General features: G+C 44.6%; 1 protein-coding gene across 1 annotated transcript in view; it reads right to left on the bottom strand.

Annotated features, from left to right (window-relative positions):
- Positions 1-3,794, bottom strand: part of LOC136394589 (guanine nucleotide-binding protein G(q) subunit alpha) — a 313,975-nt gene extending 310,181 nt beyond the window's left edge. The window contains exon 1 of the mRNA XM_066367948.1: positions 3,003-3,794. Within this exon, the coding sequence (XP_066224045.1) occupies positions 3,003-3,138 (136 nt within the window). The 5' untranslated portion in view covers positions 3,139-3,794. The remainder of the gene's footprint in view (positions 1-3,002) is intronic.
- Between the last annotated feature and the right edge of the window lie 8,521 nt (positions 3,795-12,315).

The following is a 12,315-nucleotide window of genomic DNA, read 5'->3' as shown; positions in this document are numbered from 1 at the left end:
TTAATGAATGAATAAAGGAAACAAGAATTCAGAATTAAATATGATATTTTATGGTGGTAGGTTTCTGGGTTTATTTTTTAAAAAGAATAAAAACATGTAAGTACTGCCAAATTTGGAACACACTGGCATACTTGCTGGACATAAATCAAAACAGCCAGATTTCACTTCCATCCTTTCATCTACGCAAGTAACCAACTATGTTCCCTTCTAATTTCACGATATCATTAATATGTAAAATAAATATTTATGTGAACAAACACAAGGGTCTTCTGCCAAAAAAATCAACTTCCATTAAAATGGTGTCAGGAATTTTATGTAAATATAAGTCTGATTCCTCAATAATTAAAAATATTGGTGACTCTTTACACTGTGAAACAACACATCCTATAACCTCCTTTGAATAGCTATCATAAAAGAAGAAATCGTAAGACTCATGAAAGAGGCAGGTCAGGAGTTCCTCAAAGGTAACCCCTCCCCAATACCATCCCTTGCTCAAATCAACCATCATTTCTCTCCTGGACTGAAAAAAAAATCATGAAATCAATCACGTGCCCACACACACACATGCAAAATTACATTTAGAATATAGCATTTACTATATAAATAATGTAGGTATTGTGGAAGTTATATTTAAAAAGCAGCATACCTACAACATGAAGCTGCAGCAAATCTTACATGATGTCTAGGCATCATATTTCTGACAGAAAGATGTAACTTTACTAATGATTACAAGTGATAAATGAAAGTCATATTTTTCTACCACTTCTAACAGGCCTTATTTGGGGGCTAGGATGGGGTTGTGTTAAACTCTACTCAAATATCTAATAAAAGTTCAAAAAAATTCTCCACACTACCAACACTTCAGCAGTAAAATTGTTTTACTTTAATTATTTTCCTATCTCCATGTTCATTCTTTAAAGTACAGTATGTTACTCAAATATACACTATGTAATTAAGCATTCATGTGTGTATTTCCCCAAAAGTCCTCCCAGACCCTGAAACCTAGGCCCTCAGACAGACAAACCGTCCTGGCTCTAATTCTGAGCTGGTAGGAACCCAGAGCTGTCACATTCAGGCAACAGGACTGGCTTGAACGACCTCAAATGCCCAGTGCACAGTCAAGGCTGTAAACAGGGAAAGAGAAAACTGTTCTCAAGTCTCTCTAAAATACATGCCTTTTCCCTTAATCCTGCGCATAAACATCCTATACATTTTTCTTGCCCTATTTTCTTCTCAACCGTAAGAATTCAGAAAACATTCAACTACATGTTTTCAGGATCAGCAGTAGCCTAAAATGAAAATTAAAATTTTAAAAAGATCTTCATTTTTCCCATTCCATTTCCCCACCCCTGGCTTCATTTTCTAAAGCCCATTCTTCTATCCAGCATTTTGCCTTTTTTAAAAACATGTACACATTTATTTAATCTGGTTTCACAATGAAGACATAAAGCATGGCATGTGAATTAACCATTTGTAACTATTCCTGATCATATTTTGTTCCTGGTTGTAAACCATCCAGCACATAAGCAGTTCAGTCCAAAAAGCAATTAGTTCCTTGAACCAGGAGATGGAATGCTCAAGATAAGAAAGGGCATGGTTCTCAAATCTGAGTTGACAATACACTATTTTCTTTCAGAAATGTATGAGAAACATATTTATTATACAAGCAGATATCCAGGACACAAGTGCAGGCATTTGTCAGGCCTCCTACTGCAAAGCTGTTGCTCTTCCAACCACAATAGTTCAGAGTTATGTCGCCCTGGCTTGTATGTGAACCCCAATCGTTGATTCTGAACATTCTCTCAGAGATAATAATCGCTAGAATTCCAAATTGAGAACCAGCATTTTCTTGCTAACTTAGTGTTAAGAAAGAATGTTGAGTTGTTTTTTTAAGAGATTAAAGGGAAATTTTTGCTGTACACTTCCCGTTTTCCTTCTAGCCCAGATTCCAAAGATACTAAAATGCTGTCCGTTTTAAACAAAAGGTTTCTATTTGTTTCCATGAGAATAACTGAGAGGCTGCACTGGTTTTCAGTAATAACTATTGTGAATTCAGGCCTACATCTGGGTTGCCTCATTAAACAAAAGATACCATCGCTGTCAACACAGCGCTCCCCTATCCCTCATCTTAATTTGGAAGGAATGATGCAGACGAGAAACACGCCTGTCATCATCCACTGGTCAAGAAACTCTTCGGGGGTCCCTCCTTTCGGTGGTCAGGTGGCTAGGAAACAGTACTTGCATGACACAACTGGGTTTGCCTCCCCGCCCCCCGAATACATAAGACTCCTTTCATGGGGGGCCGCCACCTTTCATGGGGGGCCAACTCCTTCCTCATCACTCCTTGGAGAATCCAGTCGCGAGTCTGTCCACTGTTCCACCATTCCCTCCGGACCTCAGAATGCACTGATAATGGATGCACACAGGCCACCCAGTCGCATGCCATCCCCCAAACGTGCCCTGGCTCCGTTCGCACCCCCGGGTCCCCCGCCATACATACACACACTTGCACACTCCACCACCCCACGGGGCGCCGCGGCCACCACACTGGAAGTTCAACCCCTCTGCCCACCTTCCCATCCCCCGCACCTGCCCCGCACCAAAGGATCTGCCATTTAGCTGATGAACAGCAGATAAAGGCACAGCCCAAATGCATAGCCCTCAGGGATACCCAAAGGCAGAGGCCAAGGCCCCTCTGCTTGTGCGTGCGTGCATGTGTGTTTGTGCAGGGCAGCCCGAGCCCTCTGCGTGTGTGAGTGTGTGTGTGTGAGTGAGTGTGTGTGTGTGTGTGTGTGTGTGTGCGCGCGCGCGCGCGCCCGAACGGGTGCGGGTAGCGCCCGGGGGCGCGCCGGGGAAGGGTAATGACCAGGCGCGGGCTCCCGGGGGCGGGGGCACTGGGGGCAGCTGCCCCGGGAGACCAGGAGTGGCGGGAAAGGGGGTGGCGGGTAGGGGGCGCCGAGGCCCGGCGGGAGGCCCGCAGCAACCGCTAGGGCGACACTCACCGAGCAGCAGCAGCTTGAGCTCCCGGCGGGCGTCCCGCTTGTCCCTGCGGAGCTGCCGCTCGATCTCGTCGTTGATCCGCCGAGCTTCCTTGGCCTCCTCGCTCAGGCAGCACGCCATGATGGACTCCAGAGTCATTCTTCCAAAGTGCCTCCGCTGCAGCCCCGCCGGCACCCCCTCCTCACACGCGCGCACACACACCCTCCCGCCCTCGCTCCCCCGAGGCAGCGGTGGCCGCCGAGCCCCTGCCGCCCGGGCGCGAGTCCGGGACGAGCTCCGGGAACCGCCGCGGGAGCCGCGGCCGGGGACGAGGCCACCAGGTGGGCCGGGGGTGCGGCAGGAACGAACGGCTGGGGCCGCGGGCAGGACCGAGGAGGGCGCGGGAGGCGGCCGCGGGCGCTTTTTCGGGGGTAACGCCGCGCCCGGCCTCGCTCAGGCGCCCAAGCTTCCTTCCCCGGCAACGGGTGGCCCGCCTCGCCCCCCGCGCCGCCGCCGCCCCCGGCGCCGCCGAGACTCCCCTAAGCCCTGAGCCGGGCAGCGAGAGCACATCCACCGGGGCGTCTCCGCAGAGAGCAGCCGCCGACGGCTCCCCGCGCCCGGCGCGCCCGCTGTTCGCCGCCGCCTAACACGGCTGCCGGGCGCCTTCGGCCCTGCCCGTGCCCACTGCCCGCCGGCCGCCGCGCGCTCCTCCGCCTCCGCCTCCGTCAGGCGCCCACCCCCGGCCCCGATTGCCTGGCGCGGAGCGGCTGCTCAGTGCTCGCCCTCCCCCTCGCCACACACACACATTTTCTTCTTTCTCTGAACTGGAGCACAGATCCGGGAGGGAGGCGGCGAGAGGAGGAGGTGGAGGAGGTGGAGGAGGAGGAGGAGAAGGAGGAGAAGGAGGTGGAAGAGGAGGAGGGATCGGGCGCGGGAGGAGGGAGCTGGGAGGCGGTGCCGCCCCGCCGCTCCTGGAAGGCTCTCCTGGGCTCGCAGCCGCTGCGCGCGCCTCCCGGTGCGGCTCTAGCCTCGCCCGCGCTGCACCCAGGTTGGGTCGGCCCCTTGGGCTCTGCGGGCGCCTCCCGCTCGGAACCGTCTGCGGGGCCTGCGGGCGCAGCGGTCACGGCCGCCCCCGGAGGGGGGCGGGGCCGGGTCGCCGAGGCGCAGCCGGGGCTGCAGCCAACCTGCCGCTGCCGCCGGGCTGCCCGGGAATGGTAATGCAGGAATATGGCGGCCTCTGCCTGCCTTTCAGCCCACCAGCCCCGCGAGTCCCAGGGCAGCGCCGACCTGCTTGCGGAGCCACTCCTCAGTTCCCGTTCCCATTTCTAAAACGCCGTGCGGTTACCAAGTATCTCGCCTCACCTCTGACCCTAGTTTAGTCGTAGAAAATAAGATACACGCAATCGTCGAGTGTGAGTGAGGAAGAAAAGCAATTATCACACGTTGCGGGGAACGAGAGGATTAATAGGCAAAACTGTTTACAAAGTTACTGGACATAGAAATCTAAGTCCTGAGCAGAAAAGTGAAGCTGCCCAAGTTTCCAAGAGCTTCCTGACAGCTTCCAACTTTTCATGCCGTGGAGGTTGGTTTGGGTGTGGATTTTGTTGTTGTTTTGTTTTACTTTGTTTTTACGCGCTCTCTTGGTTTTGAAAAGGCACAGGATGTTTTAACAGCCAAACAATAGAATTTACCCTTCTGGATGGAGATTGAATTATGGATGACTGCTGAGAAAATGCAAACTAATGTCAAAGTAAGAAACAGAATAAAATAGATAAATGGGAAAACCAAGATGGCCCAGCAAAATTTTATTCTAGTATTTTGTTTTTCCACTTTTGACTGGGGAAGTTTACTTAAAATTGTTGTTTGCATATTTTGCTGTGATACAGGACTGAAAAAATGACACACACAACCCGAATCTCCTTGGTCATTCGCATTTTATTTGGTCAAATAGCTTAAAGAGGTAAAACTCATATTGCTTCCTACCTTAATGGAAGCTGGGATATTGAAAGTAATTTTTATTTTATTAAGAAAATCCCTTTTTCACATTTCATGTTTTCTTTGAGATGTCTTTGGTGCAACCTGCTGATCTGGAGTGTAAAGTAAGGTCATGCCTGTACTATTGCTTACAGGTCAAGAACCTACATAGGGTTCTTAGATGACAGGTGTATGTGTGACTACCTTCTTTCGTTTGCCATTACCACCGCCCCTTGACACACACTCGCTCTCTCTCTCTCTCTCTCTCTCTGCCAGGATTTAGATCAAAGAAGTTATGGAGACATAAGATCTATATTTTAAGCTTCCTTTCTGAAAGGATATTTAGTCTAGAAAATGATTACATTTCACTTGGGCAGGAGAGCAGAAAGGACAAACTTCACTCCCTTTATGTAAATGGCTCCAGAAAGCCTCTACACTTGCTGTGATATTAAAATTTAAAATTAAATGACTAATGAAAGGAAAGATTGAATTCAGTGTGCATACATTCAGGGGGAAAACTGAATTATAAGTTTGCATCCTCTAATATATGTATATAAATGGGTTTCAGAGACATAGAAAACACCAGAAAATCAAATGACCGTTAGGAAACTTCAAGTGTTTGGGTTTCCTAGCGAAGGATCCTCTGAGATTTTTGAAAATGTCTCTCAGACTGTGCCATCAACCTCCCAGTTTAACTGAATTGATCTATTTTTTGATGAAATAAGTTAAACTGTTTCAATACACTGAAATACAATCAAAGTCTGTTTTGTTACCCCTGAGTCCCCAGCATAAGGACATTCTTTGGCATTTAGTAGATACTGGAATGGCTAAAACAAATCAATAATAGAATGTTCTTTCAAATGTTGGGAAGAAATCAGGAAGTAAGGAAAACCAAAGCTCTACAAGTGATAAAGCCATTATGGTGTCCAGAAGGAAACAGGAAAAGAAAATTCCCAGTCTGGCTGGGCTGAGATCTATCCAGAAATCTTTGCATATATATCTGGAAAGCATTTGCCAAGCAAATATGCATACAAATAAATCAAGCAAACAAAATCCATGTAGAAACTACTGAAGTTGTTGACCATATTCCAGAGGCAAATACTCTTTAAAATATGCAACTAAACATGGATATTACAAAGTCCTAGTTCATTAAATCAACAAACACTTATCTGTCTTTTGCTTCTGATGTGTAAATAAGGTGAAAGTGCAGGAAGAGAGATATACTAAGATGAATACAATATGTCCTTGCCCTAAATAGGTATATAGGGAGATATGTGGCTGTGAACAGCTATAACAAAAGACAAAATGAAATCCATTTGTATTAAAATCAGGATAGAAGTAACAATCTAAAGATATAAAAAGGAAAGAACAATTCATTTTGTTCTGGAGAACTGGAGAAGACATCACAGGAAAGAAGACATTTGGGTGCATCTTAAAGAATGAATTGGTATTCAATAAATATGTATCTATATTACTAAAAAGTCAGTCAGTCATTCCATATAACCCCAAACAGACAGTGAGGTGATAAACCATTTTGAGAATTCTAGAAAACCTTAGAAGCTGGAGCATTGAACGCCAGAGGAACATGAGAAGACTGTCACTTCCCCTGTGGTCTCCTGAGCTGGGTAGCTGTTCCCATGATCTTATTACCTTGTCCTTTGGGATCTGGAAAAGAAAAGCAGTCAAAGGCATAGATTAGTCACTAAGAGTGATTCTAGAATCAAAGAGTTAAAAGGTCACACTCATATAAAAGGAGCTCCTGGGAAAGGAAAAGCCTGTATGGCTCCTGTTCCCAGTGCCACTTAGCAGGGCTGTGTCACACATATACCACACTGCATCACTGCAGCCATCTATTTTCTCTCTCTCTCGATTAGGAGCTGCTTGAGAGTACTTGTTTTTCATAAATGTTTTCAGGACAACTAAAAGAGTGCCTATCCTAGAACAGATTATAAGTGATGAATAAACAAACAGGTAGCAGAACCTCCATCAACCACAAACACACTCATGACTGCCTGTCTCAGGCAGTGCACTGTGCTAGAAACCTGTGACTTGTGAAGTCCTTAAAGGCTTAATAGTTTATTTGGGCAGACAATCCACATACTTAAAAGAATAAACAATAATGAGGAATGAGAAGCACTTGCTGCTATTGTACAGGATAGAGAACGGATTGCTAAGAGTTCAGAAGAAGGAGCAGTTATCCAGGCCACCTTTCAGAGCAACCAGAAGGAGTATGAATAAGCACATGACTGTAACCTGAAAGACCAATTAGAAGTCAGCCTGAAGCATTGCAAATCCTACAAGAGCTGGGAAAGAACTGCTCTTTGCAGAGCTTGCTGGCACAGCTGTCTGGCCAAAGAATAAAGTGGCCTTCCTGGTGGTGATGGCAGGCCAGCAGGCCCAGGTAAACTCAGAGAGCTGCAAATGGCACCACCTAGAGGACAGTTTTCATGACAACAGAAAGATGTTCTTCAAAAAGGGGGTTTTAGGGTCAACATGTGGAAGATGAAAAACCAGGCATGAAACAGAACACCTTCTTCTGAAACAGAAAATACCCACACTGCAAAGCCACCAAACTGTAATTCTAAACATAACTAGTATGTCTAGCGTACCTCAATGACATCTTTCCTCTATTACCCTCAGAAATTAATCCAGATGAGCCTCTGACTAGTCAAATTTACCTATTTAGTGCTTATGCAAGGTCAGCATTTTCACAGGAAGCATTGGACTGTGTAAAGGCCATCCAAGTGCCACCTGACTGAAAGGTCTTAAAAGGCTGGCCACATGGGAACAATTTTCAACGAAGTAGACCAGTGTTTCAGCTACCAATGAATATGAATGAATGAATGAATGAACAAATGAATGCATTTGTGCTAAATCAGATATGAAGTATCAGGTCACCTCAAATTATGATCTAAATCCTTCTTGCATCCAAAGGATCAAGGATAACTTAGCTAGTATAAGAGTTTCCTTCTTGCCCTGAAGTTACTATAAGTTGGAGCCACCTGCCCTTCAAGACTCCCTGCCTTTGCTGGATTCCACCTAAGACCAAGCGTGAAAATTGGTGGTCTTTGGCCTATAGAAGTGTTTCTCTTGACTCAATGGTGCTATTGAAAATTTTGAATTCGCTGTTAGAACTTAAACATTAAGAGATTCACTCCTGACCAGGTTGTGGTGCAGTGGATAGAGCGTCAGACTGGGACACAGAGGACCCAGGTTCAAAACCCCAAGGTCGCCAAAAACCCCAAGATCACCAGCTTGAGCCTAAGGTCGCTGACTTGAGCAAGCGGTCACTCGGTCTGCTGTGGTCCTCTGGTCAAGGCACATATGAGAAAGCAATTAATGAACAACTAAGGTGTTGCAATGCACAATGAAAAACTAATGATTGATGCTTCTCATCTCTCTCTGTTCCTGTCTGTCCCTCTCTCTGACTCACTCTCTGTCTCTGTAAAAAATAAATAAATAAAATAAGAAAGCTGGGGATGAAACATTTTTGTTCAAAACCCAGCTAGAAACATGTATTAATTCCACCAGAATCAACTCTATAGGTAAGATGATATTCCTGACACAACTTCATTTCAAGTAACATGCATGTTATATATTGAAGATCATGACTCAATATACAACTCAATGAACAAGTAAGGTGCTGCAACGAAGAATTAATGCTTCTCATCTCTCTTCCTTCCTGTCTCTCTCTGTCCCTATCTATCCCTCTCTCTGAATCTGTGACAAAAAGAGAGAGAGAGAGAGTCACAAAGAAATCGGGGTTTCAGTTACTGTCACGATCTCACAATACCAGGTATATATGCCCACCTGACAACCATTCCCCCCACCTGATTCACTCCCCATTGCTGTAAGACCTGGACCAACTTACACTTCTCGTTTAGTAACATGATATACCTGTGAGCATTCCAGGTGGTCACTCTGAGGCAATTAGCTGGACGAAGATTAGATTTTAGAATTAATTAGGTAGTTGAGGCAACTGATTTCTTTTCCATTCTTTGTTTCCATGTTTCTAAATCAAATAATCATTTATCTCATTATATTTATCTCCCTTTAACTTTTCTCATGTAAAGCTCAATAAGAGCAGAGTTTTGGGTCTGTTTTGTTCACTCCTAAATCCAGCACTTAGAATAGTGCCTGGGATGTAGTAAAGGCTTAATAAACATATTTGAATGAATGAAAATGAGATCCTCCAATCAAAGAGGTCATACATGGCAGTGTGCTTCTTTTCCCTCTTTCCTTAGACACATGGTATCCACCAAATTGGCTCCCTTTCTAAAACATTCCTTGGTCCCATGCTTCAAATTTTTGCCTCAAGTGAGTTCACCAAGGAAAATTAGCCATCACTAGGATATCAAGAAAGCTGGGGCCTGACCAGGCAGTGGCGCAGTGGATAGAGCATCGGACTGGGATGCAGAGGACCCGGGTTCGATACCCCAAGGTCACCAGCTTGAGTGCGGGCTCATCCGGTTTGAGCAAAAAAGCCCACCAGCTTGAACCCAAGATCGCTGGCTCCAGCAAGGGGTTACTTGGTCTGCTGAAGGCCTGTGGTCAAGGCACATATGAGAAAGCAATCAATGAACAACTAAGGTGTTGCAATGCACAACAAAAAACTAATGATTGATGCTTCTCATCTCTCTCTGTTCCTGTCTATCCCTCTCTCTGACTCACTCTCTGTCTCTGAAAAAAATAAATAAATAAATAAAATAAAAAAAGAAAGCTGGGGATGAAACATTTTTGTTCAAATCCCAGCTAGAAACATGTATTAATTCCACCAGAATCAACTTTATAGGTAAGATGATATTCCTGACACAACTTCATTTCAAGTAACATGCATGTTATATATTGGAGATCATGACTCAATATATAGTCAAAGTTAATTGCTCAGTGTGTGATAAATTAATGAAACAGCACATGTTGATGAAAAATACATAAGTAATTAATATATCTGTTGTGCTGCCTTCTCAATGATTAAAATTGTCTTATTATTAACCTTTCAATTAGTTACTATCCTTATAAATTTTTCAATCTGCGATTCCAAATTTTATCAAGATTAAGAGAGCTAATAGCTTTTCAATTTAAAATAGGAATATAAAATATCTCTTCTTAACCACAAAATTAGGTATAATGATATCTCTCCTTTTATTTTATTTTTTCTTTCCTTTCCTCTCTCGTAGGCGTACGCAGTCTATTTGAGCCACAAACATTTCCAAAGGCCCCTTTTAAATTTGTCAATGTTCTCCCTTCTTTTCATCCTTATACAAATTCTTAAGAACCAGATTTGGGGTTGGTACTTTGGAACATAAAATGGGGCCTGGAGGCCCTGGCCTGTTGGCTCAGTGGTAGAGCGTCGGCCTGGTGTGCAGAAGTCCCAGGTTCGATTCCCGGCCAGGGCACACAGGAGAAGCGCCCATCTGCTTCTCCACCCCTCCCCCTCTCCTTCCTCTCTGTCTCTCTCTTCCCCTCCCGCAGCCAAGGCTCCATTGGAGCAAAGTTGGACCGGGTGCTGAGAATGGCTCTGTGACCTCTGCCTCAGGCACTAGAATGGCTCTGGTTGCAACAGAGCGATGCCCCGGATGGGCAGAGCATCACCCCCTGGTGGGCGTGCCGGGTGGATCCCAGGCGGGTGCATGTGGGAGTCTGTCTGACTGCCTCCCCGTTTCCAACTTCAGAAAAATACAAAAAAAAAAAAAAAAAATGGGGTCTGGAATAGGGAGTCGTGAGGCAAAACTATTTTTTTGCCTTAGGCGCCTATATGGCTCCACACAAAACTATTAATTTCCCTTTATTTAAAAATTTGATAATTTGCTTTTCATTGGTTTTTGCATAATTTATTTTTTAATTGCCTTAACATATTATTTATCTTGATTACTAAGGTGCCTGGTGCTCCCTCAAAGTTCGCACGTAAAGCAAATGCCTCACTCACCTTCCCCTATTCTGGCCCTGGTGGAGAGGTTGTACAGGACTTGGCATACAAGTGGAGAATGTTTCACTCTAGAAAACGAATGTGCTGTGGAGGATTATTTATTCATTACAACTTAAAAATATACAAGATTTCTCCCTGTGGAACTGGAACAAAAGAACTGGATTAAAATGATTGTCTACACTGAGCAGCAGTTTCCACAGCCTCTCCAAAGACCCACGCTATCAGGAAAATCAAATCCCCAAAATGATGAGGAAAGTGCATATTACATATTTTCAGCTCACTATTTGGCTTACATTAAGAAGCAAAGACTATTGAATAAAGAGACTTAAGAAGCCACGTGACCCAAGGTATTTCTTGTAAATCCAGGAAACATTTCTTAAAAAATAAAGTGTCCTCAAAAGCCTGTCTATAAAAGTTGCAGGTATGCTGATGAGGTGGACTGACACAGACGCCACACTTCCTCCTCTTTCCTCTGCCTTCAGGCCACTTTCAACACCTCCTAGCTGATCCAGCTGGCACATTTTCCATCAGGGTCATACCTAGAGAGTCGAAAAATTGATTCCGCTTCTGCAGCCACACAAGGCAAAAGCAATATGAGAACTTGGGTTTTCTCATTTTGGTTTTTATTCCTGATTTCCCCTGTCTTTAAATTAAACAAGTCCCAGGGGGGGACTCCAGCTTTATTGGTCTCACAACTTTTCATCTTTTTGGGAAGGGTCAATGTGTTCCTTTAATTTTTTACCTATTCTCAAGAAGCCCATAACATCCTGATAATAAGTCCCAGCACCCTAACAGGACTATTTGCATTTTCAACTAGATCAGAGCCCCAGGGTAAAGTATGGTTGTGACTCTTGGCTGCACATTAAAATCACCTGGGAGAATTTAACTAATAGTAGGTGCTGGATTCTCACCACAAATATTTGGATTTAATTGGTCTGGGGTGTAGCTGGTTATATTTTTAGATTTGGGTTTCTTTTTAATGCCCCCAGGTATCCCAATAACTGGGCAAGATTGAGAATAACTGAGTTATAGTAATAAAACTAATTACATATGTGCTGGCCTCAGCCAGTAGGTAGATAATGGAGCCATAATTACCTACTCCCCCTGGGAAGTACGGCCTCTTCTGCTTAACACAGGGCCGGTACTAATCTCAGGGCTCACCAGAACCGAGTTGACCTTGTCCCCCACCCATTGTCCCATCAGACCTTTAGATGTTTTTTTATTTCCCTTTTCCCCTCATTAATTAAAAATTTTTTCCTTCAATGGTGAATGTTCAGGTGTCAGGGTGGTGGGGGATTGCAGAAAATACAGAAAAGCATGTAGGAGAGAATGAATGTTATCCATAATCCTACCACCCAAAAGATAAGCTTTGTTCTTCTTTACAGGTTTTTGTTAGGTATCCTTTCTATTCAGATGAACAGACACAAAATTACTTA

This window comes from Saccopteryx leptura, chromosome 2 (genome assembly GCF_036850995.1).
Source record: "Saccopteryx leptura isolate mSacLep1 chromosome 2, mSacLep1_pri_phased_curated, whole genome shotgun sequence".
Taxonomy (NCBI): domain Eukaryota; kingdom Metazoa; phylum Chordata; class Mammalia; order Chiroptera; family Emballonuridae; genus Saccopteryx; species Saccopteryx leptura.
This window is presented reverse-complemented; position numbering and strand designations above follow the sequence as displayed.